We start from the raw sequence: 14,256 nt of genomic DNA, 5'->3' as shown, positions 1-14,256 counted from the left end.
GTTTAACTAATTATACGCAAATATATTCCTGTACATTGTTAATGCCTGATCGAAAATTAATTTAAGCTTTATGTGTTTTATTGATTTATATTCTCGATGTATCACATTTTTTTTTTCTTTCTCATGACAAGTAATAAAGTGATACGATATTGATTAAACTTAATTGACATTTCCTCGTATTTTCTTTATTCAGTTAATATGTCTAGGCAGAGGTGTTCGTCGCAATTTCTTCTCCTCTTCCCCGCAACCCCCGCAGCTGTCTGCGATCATATTCGGCCCATATCGTCGGCGCTCGAAACGGTCCGACCAATCACAGCGCTCCACGGATCGCCTGATCATCAGCCTACGCGGCTGTTACGCAGTTGAGAAAATACGCCGGCCACGCAGTGCGCGTCGGTTTTCGAAACGGATATCGAGGCATCTGCGTGTATTTTCTTAAGTGCTTATTGTCGTGTACTTATATCTCGCCTCGCTCTGGAAGCCCTATGAATCGTAATGTTACACAGGACACAGCCATCGTCCATCAGCCGACGTTCGACCGGGCAAGTAAAGGTGAGTCGTTTTGTTTTGTATTGCGCCATGTTTGGCTCGCACTTGTAGTCGGGCGATGATACGCGAGCATCGAAGCTGCAACTAGCAACGTTCGCGATCAAAATCTTATACGAACTTTAATTCCAGATAAAATTTGAGAGCATGAGATCTGCACCTCGTCCGTCGTTTTCGCCGCGGCCGAGATTCTCGTTCCGTTACGATAGTGATTTTCAAGAGACTTGAAGAAGATAAAGTGCGCGAGAACCCGTATCATTCGTCGCTTGTTTCAAGTCCAGGACACCGTCAGGATGATCCAGAAACTGCCACGGAAGGAAGGAAGGAAGGAAGGAGGGAAGGCAGGAAGGAAGGAAGGATGACGACGACAAATAACTTACCCTACTCTAATCGAAAGCTACAAAATGTAAGTAAATTTACAACACACCGTTGCTCGTAAATTACTAAATCGTAATTATCATAAAAAAAATTATTGAAATTTAACCAACGTCCCCAAATATAATGCGCGCGGATTAAAAAAGTATTTCTTCTGCCTGTGCGATTGTGACTTGCCACAATTTTTGCTCGTGTAACGCAACGTCGTAACATACATACAACATTCTAACCACCGAAGAAACGCGTTAGCAACATACTCAAGCTTTTTTTTTCTTTCGGTATTAATGAAGCGTTCCGTGAAACTTCATGTTTTTGTCAGCACTTACGTAGAATGCGGAAATAATAGTATTTCTTGTCGCCCTTAACCCGGGAACGCAAGCGTGCCACGCACGTATCCAGGTAATTCAATATAACACATTAGAACTTTTTATAAAATTACACAAGTCAGTGTTAAACAAAAATTAAAATAGAGTCGACAATACGCTTCAAATTGCAACAAATATAATTCCAATTAATTCAGAATATTATATTATCCGTTATAAATTACGACAGCTGAAGAATGTGCTGTTGCTTTTTTTTTTTTTTCCGCAATACAGAAGCAATACCGTGTGACCAAGTCCTTCACTTTATCCGTTATGAAATCTAAACGGTAACCAGTGTTACCTGTCCAATTTGTACATATAAAATGATTTCAGCGTACCGACAATAATACTTGCGCTCAAATAAAATCGACACGCGCGCGAGACCCCCGTTTTAACATTCGGCATTCCGTTACAAAATACAAGTATCCTTTCCGCACAAAGAAGAATACGCTTTGCGGCGCACGACTGACGTCCGTTAATTCGCGGCCGGCGCAAGATGTTCATTGAGAAGATTACATAAGCGCGCCTCTTATTAAACCAGATTACCATACACATGCATAATACATAGTTGCCCGAACGATTGCACGTCGCGGATGAACAATCCCTCGCGCGGGCGCGCTATTAAACGATTATCTTGGAAAGCGGGCCACGCATGGCGACGTTAATTGAGCTTATCGCGAGGACGGTAAATCGCTTCGGCTATTAATTTTTAGCGATTAGGTCGGCGGCGCTTCGGTTCAACTTCGCCGGTGTCACGCGCGCGAACGTTCCTTCCGAGCCCTATGATTATCAAGTCAGCGAACTGATTCAGGTCGCCAATTAAAGAAAGTACGTACTCGCCGGCGGAGTAACTGATACATATGTATGCGAACGGTTCGTCCCGTCGAATGGATTTTTTTTTTTTCCCTAACCGGCCAGCGAACGTGAATCTACATACATTTCCCATGGAAATTGAGCTTTACGGCCGCTGTACAAGTCGCTTTCATGGTTCCTCGGACGTGATTGCGAGATTCCTTCTCACGTAAGGTTCGTTTATCAACGATAAAATTGAAACCGTGGATTCCTAATAGCTTAGACGTGTCACGAATTAATGCTGCAGTCAGTTGAACGCTCCTTGCTGCCGTTTATTAATTGAGTCCATCATGACTTTGGTACTTTAATCTTTTGCAATGCGTTTAAGGAAAGTAATTACATTTGCAGTTTGGTTGAAAAATCGTGAATCTAATTATCGGTTAGCAACAGACAGTGACGAAAATTATATAGAAAAGTTTTAAAATAACGTTCGTTATTCTGAGTAATCTGAGAAAGCAGAAAAGTAGATTGAATTTTTTTTTATTATAAAGCCACTGGCTTTATTTATTTCACAGTTGATAGCATTTGCATAGATATAGTTCGTTATCGTTGAAATGCAGTTTCAATAATTATTAATTTAATATGCCGACCTGAGATATGCAAATGAAACGCATTAGAGCTCGCTAAGAAAAAAATTAGTTCCGTTCTGTTAATACCTTGCTCTATTAAAGCACGCTGAATGAATGTTTTAACCTCGTAATACAATTTGTTAACGTTTCGCACATTAATGTGCCACTTGCTGTAAGATTACAAATGGGTTTGAAATAATATACAACAATCTAACAAATATCGCTGATAAAACGTCGGCGTACGCGAACGAATATGAACTACCGATTTTCGTTGCAAACAAGTTTATCCGCGTGCGACTGCATTATATAATCAGCTGGTTGAATTAAGCGATGGCACGGGAAGCAATCAAGTCGCTTAAAAATTTTCCGCCTTTATCCCGGCGGAATGGCTCTCGCTGCCGGCGACTGTTAAAAGTATCAGAGCGATCCTCGAACGTAATTACGCACGATTTCTTTTACCACAGTTCCCTGCCGCTTTCTATTAATTGCCGGTAAAATATTCTGCGATCTGTGGATTTATGCAACTACGGAAAGACAAATTTTGCAGATGCGTCTGTGAAATTGACTGATCGTAAACTGCAACAGTTATGAGATAGTTAATTATAAGAAAAAAAAAGACAATAAATAAATTTTAGGTTTTTTTTTTTTTTTATATTAAATATTACACAATTGATGTAACGCTGCTAAGGATGAAACTAATACTTTTCTGCCTTTTTCTTCGTTAAAGACAAGACATGAGAAATGCTTTAATCATTTGCAATGTTGTTACGTTGACCATTTATTGCCATTAGGACGATCTGGGCTTTCGATTTTATAATTTGCAAGTATAAAACACGCGCGCGACATCGCTTTGCTTATCTACGATTTACATAATAGATTCCAGATACACCGCGAATAATTAACGGCACGATACCATATCGCACGCATTTACGGTCGTCCCTTTCACCTCGTGGCGATTAGAAAGCAATAATTACATGCCAAATAATTATAGTTGTCCACACAGCCAGCGTACGTAGTTACCTTTATCTATGCCTTATTACTCTTTTTATAAAAAAAAAAAAAAAAATTGTATGTTTAATACCCACATCGGCTGCTACAATTAAATTGTTCGAGCAATTATTGGCATAAGCTCACAGATAAAGAAATAATCTGATATTAATTAAAACTGTGCACTAAGTATGTGCATTACATAATTCTGGTATCGATATCGATTAGAAAGCTGAGAACCTTTCAATTAGTTTGGAAATAAGAAAGGAATCGGAGATTTTGAAACGAAAAGTGACGTATGCGTGATGCAACATTAAGTCACCGCTTTGTCCATTCAATCTGAGACAATGCAAAGTCAATATATTCAACGTGCACACTTTCATGTGCTTGTTACGGGCTTTTGTCCATCAGCTGGGTACGAAGGCCAACGAACCTTAGCCGCAGACACCGGGACCTTTCTCCCGGGAGTCAAGGTACCTTCGCCCTACTTACGACATACCTCAAGAGATTTGACGATACCCCCTTTTTCATTCGGTCGACGTAAGATCCAGTGGCCGACATTTATCAGAGCTTCCACTTCTCCATTCCTCGCTTATTTCCTAATCGTTGCACTTGCACGTCTACGCTTTTCTGCGTGAAAATTTTTTTTAGCTTAAAGCTCGAGTCTTTAAATCACGGAGCGTTGAATAAAAAGTTGACCCACATGTGAACGTGCAAAAATAATTAATTGTATTAAAGTTAACGCAAGGAATTAAATTGTTAATGATACATTAAGGTTATATTAATTGCATAATAATATAGCACGTGCGTAATAATATTATTAATATGTATATACAATTCGATTCGAAATAATCCGCGAATTAGTCTGCGAAATTCGTGACTCGGCGAGGAAAATTTGATACACTATAAAATCGGAATTCCTCGGTACTCCGCGATCAACACCGGGCCCCCTATACGTTCGATAAGCGCGAAGTACCGTTGGCAAAACCGGAAGTAACGAGCGCTGAGTTATTCAGTGTCAATGCCACAAAATTGCTCGGGACCTTCGCTACGGAACGGAAAGCACCCGGTATGTGAGAACCAACGCTTCTTCGGCGGACCTCCGTCGGCTCGCCGTGAAATCGCAGCCGACACTTCGCTCGTGCAGGAAACCGGACGTAACCGCGTCTTTTTCTACCCGCCGATTCGGGCCTTTCGAACCTTCGACTGGCGCGAAAAAAAAAAAAAAATAAAAAAAGTCGTGGAATCATTAAGCTCGCGTCAATTAGCCGTGCACGGTTATCGTCGTAAACGTGCGATCGCACAGTCGAGAAACGCAACAAAGACGCGCGAGTGCTATCTCGCCGGGGAATCTAACCCGTACCCCCTCGAGATCCAATTAAACAAATCGACTCGTCAGATCGTACCGCCGGGCACGAAGAGGCTTCGTCTGCTCGAGGAAGGGAAGATCGCCGCGCTTTACGAGCGCGCCTGCGGTTTATCCGCGAGTTAATTAAACCCGGGGAATACGCGTTACGTAATTACGCGCGCAGACCGGCGCCTTCCGGTTTACGGTGGAAGCTCCGTCTGTTTTGTCACACATAATTGTCACGATCGATGCGCCGTGAAACGAGATTATCCGGTTCTGACGGAATTATTGTTGCGCATTACGGCGTTCGAGCTTGTTTAATATTATACCAGTTTAAAACCTCAATTTGGCCGCAAAATAACAGAAGTCATTGTACGCGCGGCGCGAAATCCAACTTAATCGCTCTTCCGACCTGTGCAAGATCAATTGTGCAACTAACGAAATTTTTAATGAAACGGGGGGAAAAAAAAAAATTGTAAGTAGCTGTGAAATATCTTGTAAACGTTTTGTGGTACCTGGGTTACATTTGGCACTGTCAGGAGTCGTACACGATTCGACTTGTATAATTAACATACCGAGCTCCCTTTTATTAATATCGAGCGATTTAAATAGACGAGACTTTCTTCCGGTCTTCGACTTCAAGTCACGATGGTCGATTACTCAATTTGCTTATACAACGCTGTAGCCGCGGTGTACCGTTATTCGATCGAAGTAAAAAGAAAGAAAAAAGAGCAACGAAAAAAAAATGTCTAGCAGCGTGCCGACCTTCAAGCGGATCTCGAAGAGCTCGGTAGACTTGGAAGTTGAAAGGTTTCGCGCGAAAGTCAAGGCCAACCGGTTGCAAGTCGCGCGTCTTGTCGGATACCAAGATTTTATTATTATTATTAGTAATACTGTTGTCGTAATTTTACCCAGGGTTTCGCGGGTACGTTCGGTGAAAGCGAATCTCCGCCGGTCACTTTTGAGCGAAAATTACCCCGTCCGTTTGCCTTTCTCGGGCGAATGTTAAGCGACGATTTGTAAACGTCCCGTGGCGGGATCACGCGAAGAAGCTGCCGCTCGATTGATACACATTAAGAGAAATGGCATGCAATCGTTTATAATGATGGCACAAATTATGCCTGATTGATAATTTGCAATTTCACTTCGTGATGGTTTCGTTCTCTCGAAAGCAGGCGGAATTCGTGTAGTAAAATAATTACACACTCGAAGAAACACAAGTGAAAGTAATCAAAAGTAATGTTTTTCGAAGAAAACGTTTACGGGATCTTTATGAAGTGTCAATCGCTCGTTCTAGTAGTTGCGCGCACAAAGAATGCCTCGCGACAACGAGTGTTTCTTTTAAATCGCGCGGGAATTATTTTTAATAACTCAGCAGCTTTACATTTTAATACGTTCAAACGTAACTAATAAAATTCTGCGGTTTTTGTTAAATGGAAACTTTATAGCATTTAGCTACAAAATTTTTCGGGAGAGGTTGAATGTTTTTAGGTAAATAAAAATGCGCTCTTACAAATTCTATATGAAACGTATACTTCGAATCAATGGTTCGCACATTGTGTGATTTAAGTTTTCTGTCGATGTTTGTGAATTAATAACCGATAATTTTTATTTCTTCAAAAACATTCAGCAGAAGAGATATATAGAAAAGTTTCCAGTCACTTTCAAGAGAAAGTTTTAGACATCGTCGAAAACGCCGCCTTGTATCAGCTTCAAATTATTTTCGTAGACGTACAGACTCGTGCCGAAGGCGGTGTTGAGACCGTAAAGAGCGCCGTTCTCTAGTTTTTCAAAGGGGTTTTTAGATATGTCCATGATATAAAGACTTGCCAGATTTTTGCAGGCACCCTTGCGTATCTCGGATAATTTATTTTCCGAAAGCCAGAGGCGCCTAAGGCGGCCTAGACCTTCGTAGCTGTCGCCCTCGATGGTCGTCAAGGTGTTGTTGTTCAGATACAAGTCCCGCAGAGTCGGCAGGTTAAAGGCGCCGCGTGTTATGTTGGAAATTCGGTTTCCGGTTAGAGATAAGATAGACGTCGGCGTATTCACGAAACTGCCCTCTTCAAGTATATCGATCTCGTTGTAATCGAGATGCAGAGATTCCACAGATAGCGCCAAATCGGCGAAGGTAGCTCTGACGATTTTGTTATTGGCGAGATTCAATTGCTTTAGGCCTGTTAGGTCGGCTAGGGTACCCTTTTGCAGATCGCGTATCGAGTTACGGCGGAGATCGAGCGTCTGTAGCGCCGTCAAGCCACCGAAGGCGCCTGACTCGATCGTCTTTATACCGTTCCCCGCCAATGTTAACGTTAACAAGGCCGCCAGACCTCGGAAAACATTTTTCTGCAAGGCCTCGATTTTATTATCGTCGAGATACAGATAATTCAGGCGAGAGAGTTTGGAGAACGTGTCGTCTTGGATAGAAATTATGTGATTCCCGTTCGCCAGAAGCGCGGTCATCGTGGTCGGCAGACTGGAGGCGAAGTTCAAACTTTTCAGCTGATTGCCGGCGAGGTACAATTCGCTCAGGTTCGTCTTCGCGAGCGCGCCTTCTTCGATCTCCTCGATCAAGTTGTTTCTCAAGTTGAGCACGCTCAGGTGCTCGTTTTCGATCACCTGGCTCCAGATCTGGCGTATTTTATTCCCCTGCAGGTTTACATACGTCAGGTTCGACGGTAGGTTATTCAACGTCTCTTTCGTGATCTCGGTGATCTCATTGTTCGACAGGTCTAGCGACGCGATCGGCAAAGATCCCAGTCGATACCAGTCTTCCTGGAAACCTCTGATACTCTGCTCGGCGAGGCTCACTTGCATCGCGATATCGACCGGCACTTGCGCGCATTCCTCAGCGAGCCTCTCGCTCTTCGGATAGATCTCCAGCAACGTCACGATACCATCAGCCTTGCAAATTTTTATCCCGTTGTTCTCGCCGAGAGTTTCGACGATCTTTCGATTTCGCAGCTCCGCGATCGTTTCGGTATTCTCGGCTCTCTGCTCCTTCTTTTTGTTCTTCAAATTTCCCGGACTCTGCATCGCTGCCAGTCGCTTGAGCTCCTCGGTGTCTTTAAGGAAAGAATTGGCGAACACGCCGGTGCTGATGCTCCAGAGAATATTCCTTTCGGTGAGGATACTGACGGACTTGGTCAGGCCGAATAGGTGACCCCTTCCGAAGTGTCTGATGGGGTTACGAGAGATATCTAACAACTGTAAATTTTCCAAGCCGACGAATAGGTTTCGAACGGACGATATTTGGTTGTTCGCCAACGACAGGGTCTTCAGTTTCGTTAAATTGGAGAACACGAAGTCTGGCAGTGAAGTCAAAGAATTGTCAGCGAGCGTTAGAGATTCTATGTCGAGAACGTTGTCGAAGGCATTTTTCTCAAGCGCACGGAGATCCGGAAAATCTGATAAGTTTAGTTCCGAAAAATTGGAGTTTTCAATAAATCGAACGTCTTTCAAGGTGCCGTTGTCAATGCTAATTATCAAATCTTTCGAGATTTTCTCTTTAGTAATTTGTTTGTATTCTATGACCGTAGTCGCCACTAAAGGTAGCAAACATATAACGAGGGGCAGCATCGTCATCTTCTGAAAAAGAAAATTATTAATAATTTTTTCGTTTATGAATACAAGTTTCCTCGATTTAATATATTAAATCGTATTTTCAATATCAATAATTTATAAATACATTAAAAATAAGTATCTAAAATTAATTACTATTAATTTAATTTAATAGAACAGAATAACAGTAATTTATACACATTTTATTTTTTCTATTGTAAACGAAAGCTGTACGATGTGTCATTAGATGCGTCGTTAAATATATTATCTTTAATGTTTTTTTTTTTTTTTAATTCTATTAATTACATGTATGAAAGTTCAGAATGTTGATTCCACGCCGATAGCGCGGGAGAATTCTATAGTGGTAGACGCATCAAAGAATCCCACGCTCGGGCTCATTTCGCGACACTCTTTATGATAGTCGACTCTCGCGTGTACGGTCATAATTACAATAATTCTGATATACGACGCCTTAGATTAGTCTCCGAAAGTTATGTCGTATATTATAGAAACCGGTTGCGCGCGGCAACTCAAAAGGATACACAAATTACATAATTCGCGATACCTTCCGCTAATTTCCGGAAGCAAACGCACTTCCACAATACCGCCGAACAGTTAATGAACAATTTATTTCGCGAGAAAGTTACAATGCAAAATTCACATTCAAGTTATAACGTTTGAAGAATTGAGGCGATCGAGAAACGAAAGACACGGAAATTCCACGCTGTGCAAAAATTTATTTCGAATGTTTGAAATTCACTAATGTTTTTTTTACGTTTATGCGTGTATAAATTAAATTCTATTATAAAATAGTTCATTATGAAAAGGAAGTTGTATTTAAGATCAATTTCTATTGAATCACGTTTCAAAGTGGCCTCTATAAATTGAGAATACTCTATTTTTGTACCGCGGGCGGCGGTCGCAGCAGTTCTTTTTGCGGGTAATTCATTGTGGGGACTCCAGTTAACACGAGTCACGTCATTACATTCGCGTAAGAACATGTTCCACTTACCGATCAATCGGCCTAACCGCAGAAAGCCACGGAAATCGCTGGCGATCCCTCCTTCCTTCGGACGTAGACAGACAAGAACTGACTGCGTTTCTATTCCTGGCGGACAACGCGTCGCGAGATTCCTTGGGACGAGGTAATCACGAAAACAGGTCTTGCAAGCCTTTATAGTCGAATCTCATGCGTGTACAGATTCCTAGATGCGTATGTAAAAGCGGCCGCGCTCGGTAGGCGTCGCACGTCGAAAAAGGAGGATGAATCCTTATGCGGATCCTTGCCCACGGCGATTCCCTCTTTAAGTCCGTCGACACCCAGACACCACAATGAATTCTTGTCTTCTTCTTCTTCTTTTTTCCTTTTTTTCTTTTTTTTTTCTTTTTTTTTCTTTTTTTTCTACCGCCAAAAATTATAAAAGAAATAAGTGGCACGAGCCTTCCTCGAATTAAACTACTTCGTCTCGCGCTAATCTAGCTTTTTTTGCGAGAAGAACTGGAGTTCGATTTGACGAGCGGTTCAATCGCTACCGCTAGTGCGAACGGTACGGACGTTCGTCTTTCTCGAGTTTCTTGAGTTAATCGTCTGTCCTTTCGAGAAACCGTCGACGTTCGGAATATTTTTCCTTTTTTTTTTTTTTTTTTCCTGTAAATCGTAAACCGAGAACATCGCGTTACGTCATTCGGGCGAACTCGATTGTGACGCGACGAAAGATGTCAGGTTTGTTTGTCAGTCAGAGAATTCAGACAAACAGTTTAACGTGGGAACGAAGGTCGAGCTGTACATTAATTATATTTGATATAATGGTGGCTGTTTTATTTGAAAGTGTGGATCTTTTTATTTTAATTTTGTGTCGATAATAATTCGACTTAATTCTGTATCGGCATATTTTATTAAGTTATAAATATAGTGTATGCATAAGATAGTTAAAAATAATGGCGATAATAATTTCGGACGTCGGGTGGGAATTTTTTGTAGAATTAGAACGCGATAATACGTCGACGTACGATCTTAATCGAAGGTTTAATGATGCGTGACCGATTGCTGGACCACGACTGACAAAAGAAGTCAATAAATCGCTTTAAATATAATTGATCTAGCTTATTAAATAAAACGTAATAATTATAGTTTAATGATGAGCAGTAATTTAACGAATATTCTAATTAAAAATAATATTAGTTACATCCTCCGAGAAAAAGTTCTATAATAGTTTTCATCGGCTTTCTTTTAATCTTAAAGATGTGTGATCCGAATTCTTTTAATTTGAATCCCCATACTCGCTTTTCTTCCTTTTTCTAATAAAAAAAAAATTTTATATTGCGTGGCGCACGAGAATTAAAATTGTAGAACCGTAAAAGATTATGAAATATCGAAGCACGCCGTTGCGTGCACATGTAAAACGCGTAAGACCGATATTTTCTCGGCGGAAATGTTAGATAATATATTTATCTAAGTCCGTATGCGCGCATTTCCCTATACTTGTGCACGCGCACGCGGCATTCCTCTTGAGAGACGAATGAAGCTTCCGCGCTCAAATTGCCACATATCACGTGAGAGATTTCGTTTCCGATGGCAACATTCTTGGGAATACTTAACGGCGTGACGGTGCCTGGCAAAAAAAGTCTCTACGCTATCCGATTGATCAAACGCCGATGTCTGCATGTCGATCTTGAGAATCGAAAGGAAACCGAGTTAAAATAATAATATATTTGTCGTTGCATTGTCTTTTTAATTAAATAATGATAGATTTAACTCATTTTGATCATAAATTAATCAACACGGCGCTGAATTGATATCATTTTAATTTTATTTCATTTCTTCTTGGGGTATTTTGCGCGAACGCTCGGAGAGCTCAACGTCGGGTGAGTTCCGATCAGCACGACCGGTTCGATTTCCCACACGTCGTAATTTCCCACAGCGCGCGTTCCTCGTGATAGATTTTATTCACTTGCTTGGTCGAGCACGAAGGCGCGCGCCGCTAATTTCTGATGTTCGTGATCGGAGACGAAGAGAGGCCCTTTTGCCTCTCGCGGCGCAGACCTGCCACCAAGAGGTCGTCGTACTTCCGGAAACCGAGTCCGCGCCTTCCGCTATGAGATTCCCCAGATTTGTCGGATCATACCGAGAGAGAGAAAAAAAAAATAGCTGCACCTTCGAACCCAATTTGAAACGGGAAGTTAATATTAATTTTATATTACATTTACTAATTTATAACGAATTTACAAAATTTTATGAGTCCCCAATTCGGTCAATGTGACGTTGAAAAATTATCGCAAGGTTATTTTTGACTTTCTGTTCTTCTTAGGGATCAATCTGAAGAAAATGGAAAGTCATAATAATATATGATCAATTTCAATTGAGCCAATCAATTTGATGCTATTTTGATTTTCTGTTTTCTTCGAGATAATTCTATGATATAAATGTAATAAACCCAATCGGACTTATCGTTAGCGCAAATGTTATAAAATTATGGCCGGGTACAGAAGTAGCTATATTTTTCTTCGAGTGCGTGGTTATTACGCGGGTATAAGAGCATACGCCGCTCACGTCGGCGGGTTCGTTCTTCTCTCACGGTTCCATTCACAAAAAACTAACCGGCCGATACGGCTCACGTGCGTTCAGTTAATTAAGTTTGTTGCACACGTGTACGCACCGAGAGTGCCGAAGGTTCAGACGATATCTCGCATACGTTAATCTGCCGGTGTAACCGCGATCTCACTAAACGATCACGCATTATATTTCTTCCTCTGTACGCCATTACTTTGAAACCGGCTTCAATTACAGAGTGGAAGACCGGAGGATTGTTTGTTTCCGCGCGATTCGAATTTAGCTTCGAAATGATTTTTGGTATCGTTCCAGTCAGAAAAAAATAATAATTCGTATTCTCAGGCACAAGCTGCGTGATTTCAATTTGTCTCACGTTCCTTTTGATACAATTTTTCAAATTGTTTCTATCGACACTAATTATCCAGTATATAATTACAACGGAATGTTATTCCTGATTTATTCTTACAAAAAGGAAAATGTATCCTTAACTTTCGAAATTAATATTCCACGGATCAGGAAACCCAGGTGTCAGGCTTATTCTCCCGCAAATTGCCACGTGTTAATTAACCACATGTAAATTTATGTTAAACCTCACTTCCAGCTGAATAAATTGAGTACACTGTATAAAAATCCCCTGCGATCTTCCCCGTTAATATTGCCAGAATAATCGGGACGGTGAAGTAGAAGCCGGGAAGAATTTTTCCCGGTACGGGGTAATAATTATTCCATTATAATCCTGTCAAATAATTAGCGATTCTAATCCCGATCGTGCTGCGACAGGGATACTCGGGTCTTAGGGTGCAGTAATTAAATCGTCGACACGTCTTCGTCGGCTTTTGTATTAAACGGCGCGTTTCGATAACAAAATCGTCCTCGGCAGAATAAAATTCTCATTCGGCGAGCGGCGAAGTTTTTATATTGTAGACACGAGAGAGAACTCGAGATTCGAAAAATACAGAGATATGCGAGGAGTTATTTTTTTTATTCCGCGGTTCGTTATCGCAAAGTCTGCGAGCTGCGAGATTGCATTCAACACTTCCTGGCGAACAATTATTGGTGAAATAATTATGCATGAGGCGCCAAGTCATAATACCTAATTGAATTGTACGCAACGACGTACAATTGAACCAAAGTAATAATATCATACATGCGAATGGCGGCCTTGCATTGTTGCTTAGCCACCTGGCAATGTAAAGAAACGGCGTGCCATTGTCTCGGGATTTTCTTTGATTGCAATCTCATTCGATATTTGATACGGCCATGCTAATCGGCGGAATACGAAATTCTATGCAATTTCTAAATGGCCTGAGTCTCTTCCTGCCATTGTAATAATATTGAAAACGGGAAATCAAGCGGGAGCAAAAAATTATTCAAAAGTAAATATGTTAAGTGTGAGATTGGAGTTTAATTTCTTTTATGTTTTAAACATGAACTTTCAAGTTTCAATTATTGCAAAAACGAGAAAGAAAAAAAAGAACTATAGAAAAAGTAAAAGCTTTATACTGTTTAAACTTAAAGTATTTGAACGTACTTTTAGCTCATAAAATTAAAGCTCGTTTGAAATGTTAAGTTTTCCTAGATAAACTCTTATCTTTATCGTATCTCACGCAATATTTAGTACGAAAACGTATATATTTGCATACGCGTAGCACATCGCGCATCGAACGTCGTAAAATGCGAATTTTTAACATTGCTCGCGCTGACGAAAAGGGGACATCGCCGCGGATCAGGGTTAAAAGTCCGACCACCTTCGTTTAATCTCGAAAACGAACGTCTTCTTGCCTTCACCGTGCGGCGCGCACGGTGGAAGCGGTTCCGGAACATAAAAGGGGGGGGGGCCTTCTGGGATGGCACGGCGAATGTGGAGTAGAATCACGGCATTACGTGCCGCCGAGTAACGGAGTGCGGACGCGGAATAGAGCGTATCGCGTGTCGCCGTGCTTCAAGAAAGAGCGGCAGTCGCGTGTCGACCAGCGGATCGGCTGGTGGAGGATCGGATGCCTTTCTCGAGCTCTCCTCGTATCCTCGCGCGCGCCTCCGCCGAGAGGTCCGATGACTGAAAAGGTTCCCCGGGGACGGCCGTCGTACGCGCGCCACGATACCCGGCAC

General features: G+C 41.5%; 2 protein-coding genes across 2 annotated transcripts in view; one reads left to right on the top strand and one right to left on the bottom strand.

The window, feature by feature from the left end:
* Positions 1-90: 90 nt before the first annotated feature.
* Positions 91-14,256, top strand: part of Pip (heparan sulfate 2-O-sulfotransferase pipe) — a 39,899-nt gene continuing 25,733 nt past the window's right edge. The window contains exons 1-2 of the mRNA XM_070666649.1: positions 91-552; positions 679-952. Of these exons, the coding sequence (XP_070522750.1) occupies positions 951-952 (2 nt within the window). The 5' untranslated portion in view covers positions 91-552; positions 679-950. The remainder of the gene's footprint in view (positions 553-678; positions 953-14,256) is intronic.
* Positions 6,549-9,933, bottom strand: LOC139108430 (protein artichoke). Its single transcript, XM_070666695.1, has 2 exons — positions 9,610-9,933; positions 6,549-8,624 (listed from the first exon to the last, which is right to left on the bottom strand). The coding sequence occupies exon 2, from the start codon at positions 8,619-8,621 to the stop codon at positions 6,717-6,719; it is 1,905 nt and encodes a 634-aa protein (XP_070522796.1). The 5' UTR covers positions 8,622-8,624; positions 9,610-9,933; the 3' UTR covers positions 6,549-6,716.

The sequence above is a fragment of the Cardiocondyla obscurior genome, linkage group LG15, assembly GCF_019399895.1.
Source record: "Cardiocondyla obscurior isolate alpha-2009 linkage group LG15, Cobs3.1, whole genome shotgun sequence".
NCBI lineage: Eukaryota > Metazoa > Arthropoda > Insecta > Hymenoptera > Formicidae > Cardiocondyla > Cardiocondyla obscurior.
The sequence above is the reverse complement of the archived record's forward strand: the minus strand, read 5'-3'. Positions and strand labels throughout refer to the sequence as shown.